Source organism: Octodon degus, unplaced genomic scaffold (genome assembly GCF_000260255.1).
Source record: "Octodon degus isolate 3935 unplaced genomic scaffold, OctDeg1.0 scaffold00184, whole genome shotgun sequence".
Classification (NCBI taxonomy): domain Eukaryota; kingdom Metazoa; phylum Chordata; class Mammalia; order Rodentia; family Octodontidae; genus Octodon; species Octodon degus.
The window spans coordinates 760,974-770,740 of NW_004524760.1; the positions used below are offsets into that span (position 1 = coordinate 760,974).

General features: G+C 50.0%; 2 protein-coding genes across 2 annotated transcripts; one reads left to right on the top strand and one right to left on the bottom strand.

Moving 5' to 3' along the window:
- Window positions 1-5,435: 5,435 nt before the first annotated feature.
- Window positions 5,436-8,837, bottom strand: Prdx5 (peroxiredoxin 5). The gene is made up of 6 exons (XM_004643814.2): window positions 8,607-8,837; window positions 7,197-7,331; window positions 6,107-6,238; window positions 5,997-6,035; window positions 5,791-5,852; window positions 5,436-5,686 (listed from the first exon to the last, which is right to left on the bottom strand). Exons 1-6 carry the CDS (start codon window positions 8,796-8,798, stop codon window positions 5,581-5,583), a joined length of 666 nt encoding a protein of 221 aa, XP_004643871.1. The 5' UTR covers window positions 8,799-8,837; the 3' UTR covers window positions 5,436-5,580.
- A 392-nt stretch (window positions 8,838-9,229) lies between these two features.
- Trmt112 (tRNA methyltransferase subunit 11-2) lies at window positions 9,230-9,764 on the top strand (the record flags this gene model as incomplete). The annotated part of the gene is made up of 2 exons (XM_004643815.2): window positions 9,230-9,574; window positions 9,666-9,764. Coding segments are annotated over exons 1-2 (225 nt in total), but the record flags the coding sequence as incomplete, so codon positions are not given.
- Between the last annotated feature and the right edge of the window lie 3 nt (window positions 9,765-9,767).

Sequence of the window (9,767 nt, forward strand, 5' to 3'; positions counted from 1 at the left end):
AAAAAGAAAGCAGTGGAAGGAACGCAAGAACACAATGAAGAAAGTCAGGGGCACCGCAAAGGCTAAAGTTGGTGCTGGCAAAAAGCCGAAGGAGTAGAGATTCTGCAGTGCCTGTCTGCAGTGACTGCAACTTTTTTCACAAGAGGATTTAATAAACTGTAAAACCTTAAAAGAAAAAAAAAAAAAGAAAAGAAAGAAAGCCACAGAGCCACAGGTGGGCACCAGCCCACCTCTGTCCTCCCTACAGCTCAGCCCAGACCTCCACACCCTCTTTTCCTTTAGGCCCTAACATAGGCTCTTCCCTTCTCCCTGACTCTCTTCCAACATGGAGCCTGCTGAGCCCATTCCTAGCAGATTCGCCTCTATATTGCTAGAGCCCATCACAGTGCCTGGAACAGAGAGGACTCACAAATGTCCCCTGAAGGCAGCACACTAAGTGACTATGAGGATACAGAGTGAGAAGGTGGCATCCCTGATATCTGGGTGCGCCTCTCTTAACTACACGAGGACTGCAGTGCTCCAAAGAGGGAGGCAGCTTCACTTTGGGAGAAGTTATTGAAATTAAAACTCCAGCTTGGAGAAATCTACTGGGAGTTACTGAATTCTATGCTTTTAAAGGTTGGGTTTTGTTTATTTTTTTTTTCCTGTTTTGTTTTTCTGTGGTACTGGGGATTGAACCTAGGTGCTCACACAAGCTAGGTAAGTGCTCTACCACTGAGCTACATCCCCAGCCACCCCAATTCTGAGACAGAGTCATACTGAATTTCCCAGGATAGCCTCAAATTTGTAATCCTCCTGCCTTAGCCTCTCCAGGAGCTGAGACTACAGGTGTCTACCACCACACACAGCTTAAAGGGTGAATTTTATGATATGTAAATTATACATCAATTTGAATAATCTATGACCTCCTTTCCTTTCTTCCTTAATAATAGCCACCCTGGGTTTAGTTAGACACATGATTGCCTGCAATAAAGTGACTTCCCAGACTCCTTTGCAGCCTGTAGGGCACAGACTTTCTGTCTGATGAGATCTGGGTAAGAGATTTACAGTTATCCAAAGCTTCACTCAGCAGTCACCCATGGTCTGAAAGTAGTAAATTGAAAATTCCAAGGGGGTGGGGATATGGCTCAGTAGCATAAGCACCTGCCTGGCAAGTGCAAGATCCTGAGTTTTAGATCTCTGGTACTGCCAAAAAGAAAAAAAAAAAGAAAGAAAGAAAGAAAGAAAGAAAGAAAAAGAAAAGAAAATTCCAGAAATGTACAACTCCTGGACCAGTCAGATAGCTCAGTGGACTAAAGTCCCTGCTTAGAGCACAGCGGCCTGGGATTCAATCCCTGGCATGCCGTGTCAGCCCCACCCCCAGGGTGTGCTGAGAGGGCGATTGAGACTGGGCTTGATGGCACATGCCTGTAATCCCAGCTCTTGGGAGGCTGAAAACAGGAGAATCACTAAGAGTCGGTTCCGTGTAGTGAGACCCTGAAGACCATGTACTAAATACATTAAGAAAGAAAGAAAGAAAGAAAGAAAGAAAGAAAGAAAGAAAGAAAGAAAGAAAGAAAGAAAGAAAGAAAGGTACAACTCCTGGGTTTTTGTTTGGTTGGTTTTTTGGTGTTGTTTTGTTTTTTGTACAGGGAATCAAACTCAGGACCTTGTGTTTGCCAGGCAGGCACTCTGCTGCTGGGCTATCTTCCTAGTCCTCCTATTTTAAATTGTGCAGCATTCTAAGAAGCAGGATGAAATCTCAGGCTACTCCATCCTGCCTAGCACATCCACAGGATATATGCTATTTGTCTGTTAGTAATAAAGTAGCTGTGTCGTGTTCAAACTGCCCTTATTTTACTTAGTAATGACCCCAAAGGCCAAGGGCAACACTAGCAATCTTATTACTGCCCAGGATTTTAAAAAAGTATTAGTTACTGTTACTGTCTTACAGTGTATGTGCAGAAAAAAAACAAAGTCTTGTGGCTTTTTTCCCCTTCTGTTCTTACACTGAGCATGGTGGTAAGTACCTATAATCCCTCTACTTCACTGAGTGAGGCAGGAGGATTGCAAGTCTGAGCCCAGCCTGGATACTTAGTTGACTTCAAGGGGCTAACCCAGACTACCTAGCAAGACTTTCTCTCTCTCTCTCTCTCTCTCTCTCTCTCTCTCTCTCTCTCTCTCTCTCTCGAAGAAGAAGAAGAAGAAGAAGAAGACAAAGACTACTGACATTGGATGTGGGGGGGGGGGTCCCACACACCAAGCAGCCAATCAATTCTGCAGAAGCAGATACTGCTGCCACCACCAAACGTCCTCTAAAACAATTCTGTTCTGACAATGAGATTCCACAGGTGGGAACTTAGTCCCCAAGACTGCTCCCCATTGAGATGCAATCACAAGCCCTGGTTTGTTTTACCTCTGCTTCTGCCCCGCCAGCTATCAACCCAGGTGCCCACAGCCTGCTCAGATTCACTTACGTTGCTTGAGCAGCTCACAGGACATATAGAAACGCTTATTTATGTTTATTTGTTTCTTAAAAAGTCCTACAAGCTTGAGGGATGCTCAGTGGTACAGCACTTACCAGAGTGGGTAGGGCTCTGGGTTCTATTCCCAGCACTGTCTGAAGGACAGAGGTGAAGATACACATAGCACAGGTTCTGGGAGAAGGGTCCTCTACAGATTTGGCAGTTTGGAAGCTCTGAACCTTGTCCCTTTAGGTTTTCACAGAGGTGGTGATAGGCACAACTGGAACACCCACGACCATGTCAAAATGTAACTGGACAAGGCTGGGAGATAGCTTGGCAGTCTAAGTGCCTGCCTGGTAAGCACAAGGACCCAGGTTCAATCCCTGGTACCGCATGCCTGAACTGGGCATGGTGGTACATGCCTGTAATCCCAACACTGAGGAGGCTGAGACAGGAGGATCGCTACAAGTCTGAGCTGCATAGAGAGACCCTATAACAAATAAATAAATACAAAGATGTTTTTTAAAATGTAATTGGACAAAAGGATCGGATCTAATGCTAACAGATGGGTGGGGAGACCCAGCCAGGCCTGTCTGTCCACATGCCTCTTAGTCTGTGTCCAGGCTTCCTCCCTCTCGGGCATGGGCAGGACCCTCTGGAATAGGATGAGCTATCAGATAAAGGCAGGTCAGAGAATTCTTTTATGACCAGCTCCAAGACAGAGAGGTGAAGACCAGAGTTTCTATGGCCTGCCTGGCAGAGGGATCTATGTGCCAGGGACCACAATCAAAAGCAGTCATTCTCAAACCACGTGTGGTGACACATATCTGTAATCCCAGCACTCAGGAGGCTGAGGCAGGAGGACCACAAGTTTGAGGCCATCCTGAGCATCGTAGGAAGATGCTGACATTCAAGGGTTGGAGTTATAGCTCAGTGGCACAGCTCCTGCCTAGACAGTACAGGTCCTGAGTGTGATTCCTGGTACAAAAAAATAAATAATCCACAGACAACACACATTTAAAATGGGCTTGGGAGGGGCAGTGAGATAGCTCAGCAGTCTAAAGTGCCTGCTTAGACAAGCACAGGGACCATAGTTTGATCCCTGACACCACATGACGTGCCAGCCTCACCCCCAGGGCAGGCTGAGCCAACCACAAAAAAAAAATAAATAAAATGGGCTGGGATGTAGCTCAGTGGTAAGAGTACTTGTCTAGTATGAATAAGGCCCTGAGTTCCATCCACAGTACTAGAGCACACACACACACACACACACACACACACACACACACACACACAGAGTTGTCACTGACCAATTTCTTTTCTCCAATCTGAAGTTTCTCCTTCCTACTAGCTTGACTATAGATTTGATGATTGGAATTCAGGCAGCCATATTAGACGTGAAAGACACATGTTTAGGGGCTGGAGATGTAGCTCTATGGTAGAGTACTTATTTAGCCTAGATTCAATCCATAGTACTATAAGAAAAGAGGAGATGAAAGGGGAGAAGAGGGGAGGGGAGAGAAAAAAAGAGACATAACTAAAATGGCAGAGCATGCCAGCTGTGATGGCATATGCCTATAATCCCAGCACTCGGGAGGCTGAGGCAGGAGGATTGCTATGAGTTCGAGGCCACGTTGGACTATATAAATGAGTTAAAGTCTAGCCTGAAAAATGTAGTGAGACCTTGCCTCAATAAGTAAGTAAATCAATCAATCAGCAGAGCGCAAGATAGAAGTGTGAGAGGCGGTATCCTGGGAGAAAGGGCTTTAGCAAGGACCACACTGTAATCCAGGGTGGGCAAAGGGAGGAAGAGACAGGTTGCCAGAGAAACTAAAGAGTCCCCTTCCTGCCCCTACCCAAGACTTCAGGGTAGCCAAGTTGTGGGAAACAACCACATGGACAAAGTTTGGCATCCTAGACACTTAGGCAGCTCAACACCTGGGGTCCTGGTAGGGTTCCAGGTATTGTCCTGAGGGCCCCACATCACCTCCACCTTGCACTGTTAGCCAGTGGCACCAACATGCCTCACCTCCTCCTCCTGGGTCACCTCCTCCTCCTGGGCATCACTGTGATCACAGAGCCTTCCTTTCATGCCTGCAGGTGTTTCTCCCTGGCTCATATTTGAGCAACATATGAACCTGCCCAGTCACTGCCCCAGGAAAAAATCCAGTGGCCCAAGCTATCCATAGGGTACAGAGTCAAGAGACTTGACTTAGTGGCTTCCAACTGATCTCAGGCACCCTCTCAGCCCTCTCATCCCAGCACTAGCCTGGAGCTGTTCCTCTCCCCCGTCCCACCCCACAGTGTTATCTTGAAAGGCATGCTTTGCCCTGGAGCAGGGGCCTGGACCCTGGTACTATAAGGACAGCTCCCTGGCCTGCCCCGCCCTGGCCTGCCCCACCTGCAGGGTTTGAAGCCAGAGCAGTAATAGTCCACGCCTCACTGTGTAAATGCCCTGTAGGTGCCTGGCCCTCTTAGACTGTGAGCTCCTAAACACAGCAGGGACTTAATAACTGCTGCCTGCTGCCTGCATATGGCCTTGTAGGTTGAAGAGGCAGAGCCCCAGGAGCAGGGCTGCAATGTCCGTCCCCAAGGCCTGGCAGGAAACCTGGCTCCTAGTCTCCAACTCCCACAAACTATGGTCCAGGCCTCACCTACACTCCTCCACCCAGTGGAGCCCTTTTGGCCAGCCATCCAGTCCCAAGGCACCTTGGCCCCTTCTGGGGACCTGGATATAGCTTTAAAAGATGTGGGCTGGGCCCTAGTGAGGAAGCCTAGAGAAAAGGCTCCTGTTGCAGGGTTCAGGCCACACAAGACCAGCTAGCACCGCAGAGCAAATCCAAAAGATCCTGGAATGTACCAAGCCCAAAACTGCCTGGGGCCTCTCTTGTGCTGCCCGCAGCCCCACATCTTTGCTCTCAGCTTCCAGGCTGGTGCTGCAACCCCTATCCCTTGTTAAGTACCCTCTACTTTCGAACTCCACACCAAGGAGACAGGTGACAACCAGAAATGTTTAATTGCAGAAAAGTAGCCAGCACTCCAATCATGTTACTGAAGCTGAGGAAGGATCAGGGCTCTCTATCCAGGCTGGGCAGGTGTGACAGGAAAGGGCAGAAGGAGTGTTTGCCACTGGGCCTCAGAGCTGCGAGAGGATGTTGGGGGCCAGGCTGCAGGTGAGGCCTGTGCCATCTGGCTCCACATTCAGGGTCTTTACCACACCATCTTCTATCACCATGGAGAACCTGTGGAGAAGAGTCAGGTGGGCACATCAGCTCAGCCCTGAAGTCAGCAGGGAAGGGAGGAGTCAACCTCAGGAAAGCCCCATGAACAGCTCTGAGACTTTTACCTCTTGAGCCGGCGATTCCCAAAGAGGGGTACCAGTGAACTGTCCAGCAATAAATCTGTCTCCTAAGAAGAGAGATGGAGAAATGCATCAGGAAGCCCCAGCCCAGGCCAAAGGCTTCTCTCCATACTACCAGGTTCCTCCAAGCCCTGCTCTGAAAGTGCCGCACAGGAAGTGGCTGAAGGGCAGAAGTGATGAAACACACGCACCTTCCCAAAGGCCCCAGTGGGATCAGCTAGAAGTCGGACCTGAGGACACAGAAAGTAAAGGTCACAAAAAGCTACTACCTGGCCCTAGCCCTGCAGATCCCACAGCTCACCTTGCCTTCTGCTTTGTGGGCTTTACCCCACTCTCCAGTCACAAAGACATCGTTAACACTCAGACATGCCACCACCTGCACCCCCTTGGCCTTCAGCGCACCAGCCTGCTCCACAAACCCTGGCAGATGGGTCTATGAGGGGTAAAACGAGTCAGTAAAGGAGTAACAGCATCGGTCCACAGCCCCGCTTCATCTCCAGGCCCCCCTCACTTCCCTGACTCAAATGATTTTGATCAGGCATGATAACTGTGTGAATCATTAGATTCTCTTTATGCCGCTAGGTTTGTTTGTTTGTTTTTTATTTTGGGTTTTTTGTTTTTTGGTTTTGTTTTTTTTTTTTTTTTTACAGGAAATTGAACTCAGAACCTTGCATTTAGCCAGGCAGGTATTTATGACACTGAGCTAAATCCCCAGCCTCCCTTTACGCCACTAGGAAACTCATATCCAAATATCCTGTGACCAAAACCATGAATCCCCCCATGACCAGAACTGTCTTTTTTTTTTTTTTTTAATGTATTTAGTGCAGGGTCTACAGGGTCTCAACTACATAGATCAGACTCATAGTGATCCCCCTGTCTGCAGCCTCCCGAGCACTGGGATTACAATGCACCACCATTTGCTAACTCAGTGTGCCCCAGGGGGTCAGCCCAGCACGGCTTTGCTAGGGATCGAACCCTGGTCCCTGCGCTCTGCCTAAGCAGGTGCTTTAGTCTGCTGAGATATCTGGCCAGCCCTTTTTTGCTTTTGCTTTTTTGAGACAGGGTTATAACATCATTAAATTGCTCAGGCTAGGACTGAACTTGCAATCCTTCTAACTCAGCTTCCCAGAATGCTAGGACTACAGATGTGTACTACCACACTCAGTTTAAGAACTATGTCTTTTTTGCCCAAGTCCCACATGCTATCCAGACTGCCTGTCATCCAGTAGCATCAATAAAATGTCACTGTAGTCCTCTTCTACATTCTTGGAATAATTACCATCTTGGCTCTGCTTGTCTTTCCTGAAGTCACTGAACTGTCTCACCATTTACACACCTGATGCAAGCTGCCTCTAGACAACATAAGACTTAGAAAAACTGGAGAGTCTCACCTTGGAACACCCGGGGGTAAAAGCCCCAGGGACTCCAAACAGCACACCCTTCTTGCCCTTGAACAGCTCTGCCAGGTTCACCTTGTTCCCAGGCTCCCCTTCAAACACCTCCACAGAGGGGATGGCATCACCCACCTGGAGAGAAGGGCACTGGGTAAGGGGGAATGGTAGCAACCAGAGCGAGGGAACAAAACCTAGCAACTGGATATGCTCCAGCCAAGACTGAAAACCAACAGAAAAGTCCAGCGTGTTCCCTCCATCCACCACCTGGTTACTCCACATCCTTCAGGTTTCAAGGTAGCCTGGCTATGTTTAAGGGCCCTTTGGTAACAACAGAGAAGGGAGAGGCAACCTACCGAAGTGTTGAAACCTTGTGCAAACATGCTGCCTAGGCTAAAGGGTGTGGAATAAATGGGGGTGGGGGTGGGGTAGAAGGCCTTGACAACCTGGCTGGAGAAAATCCTTGCCAGGTCTGAATCTCCCAACCACACCAAGCCACAGAAAGCTGGGAAAGTTAGGGGAGGAGTCCAGCCACCTGGGGGCTACCACGGAGGAAGGAATCTTGGTGGGGGGGGGTGACCAGTTCACTTAAGATGGAAGAGGACACCTGGGGGTCAGAGGAGGCAGACAAAAGGGGAAGGTTAGGAAGTGGGGGAGTCTCTGAGGAGCCCAAAGGTAGGACAAGAGAGAAGGTAGGTTTCTCAGAAGGGGGGGGCGGGGAGGGAAAGGGAGGAGGCTGAGGATGGCTCCAGATCATGGGATTGAAATGAACACAATTTCGGAGTGATGGCACAGGCCTATACTCCCAGCTGCTGGGGAGGCTGAGACACTCAGCCAGACCATGTCTCAAAAAAAAAAAAAAAGGACTAGACATATAATTCAGCAGTCTTTTGAAGTGAAGACGGGGTACTGAAAAGAAAAGTGGGAATCAACCATGGAGGGGAAACAGTTTTGGGGTGGGATGTGGAAGACAATACTGGGGTCTACTGGACCACAACTGTGTCTGAAGATGGTACACTCTGCACAGTACTAACAAAAGCGTGTGAAGATGCAGCGAAGGATGCATAGACCAGTTGAAAAGGGGCCCTGAGGTAAAAGAGAAGCTTCCAGAAGGTGGAGGATGGCATGAATGGTACGCGATGGTCTGAAAAGAATGGGGTCCTGTCACTGCATGCCGCACAGCGTTTGAGGGAGTGGTTGAATGGGGGGCTTCAGAGCCTTCGGGTTGTCTCAGGAGATGGGGGCACAGGACTACTAAATTGTCAAGAACGGAGGGGCAGCCTTCCTGAGGGTCCTCGAGGGCAGTGTGAGACCTAGAAGGCAAGAGAGAAGGCGACACCCCCAACGAGGGGGTCGGGGTCCCCCTGAGGGAGATGGGGAAGGGTCAGACCCAGCCGGGCCAGCGGTCACCTTAATCGGGGCCATTGCTGCGGCGGCGCTGCGGAAACCTCGGGCCCCGTCACACGCCCACCCTCTTGCTCCACTTTCCAATCGCCGGCTCGCTGCTGCTGCTGCTGCTGCTGCTGCACACTGACGAACAGCCCTGCCACTGAGCACCGACCCCGCTAGGCGGCCTAGTACAGTGAACCGCACCAGCTCCATGCCCGCCCCCCGCCGCTCCACCCCGCCCACGGACCCTGCAGAAGGTCGAGCCGCCCTCACTGCGCAGGCGTAAATGCTAGCACGCGGGGCGGGGCTTCCGGAGTCAGGGCTTAGTTGCGTTAGGGGATAGGCCAGTGCCGCAGTGTACAAATGGGGCGGGACTTTTAGGGTGGCGCAGCTCATTTGCATAGAAGGTATTCGTGCTCTCTAGATAAATCTTAATTTATGGATAGGGCAGTGTTTCCGTTCCTTAAAGGAAACACATGGGACAATAAAAATAGGCTCCGCCGGGGATATAGCTCAGGGGCACAGCGCCTTCCTAGCAAGCACAAGATCCTGAGTTCGATTTCCCCTACCACAAAAAAAAAAGCAGGCTCCAGTGTACGTCTGTTTTATTTTAACAATCAACAAGAGCCTCTGCATTGCACATATTTTACATATGACTTGCATATTACGTATGATTTATTGCAAGCGAAGTTTGGTTTGAGCCATAGTAACCCCCGCAGAGACGCTTCCAGTAGAAAAGCAAGGAAGGATCAGATCATCTACATAGCTGTGTTCCGTTAAGCACCAAAAGTTCCAGCAAATTCGCCACTTCCGGTTCCCCGAGACGTCCAATAACGCAAAGAGAGCGGCCCCGGAAATGACGCATGGGGGCAGTCTTTTCCGGTTCTGACTTGGGGATCAAGTGTGGCGACATGAAACTGCTCACCCACAATCTCCTGAGCTCCCATGTGCGGGGGGTGGGGCCCCGTGGCTTCCCCCTGCGCCTCCAGGTACTGGCCGAGGAGGGTCTCTTGCCCTTTTCCCGGACGGGATGGAGGACCCAGAATTCCATCTCTGCCTCACTAAATCTCCGCCCCACAGGCTACCGAGGTCCGCATCAATCCTGTGGAGTTCAACCCAGACTTCGTGGCTCGGATGATTCCTAAAGTGGAGTGGGCGGCGCTTTTGGAGGCGGCGGATACT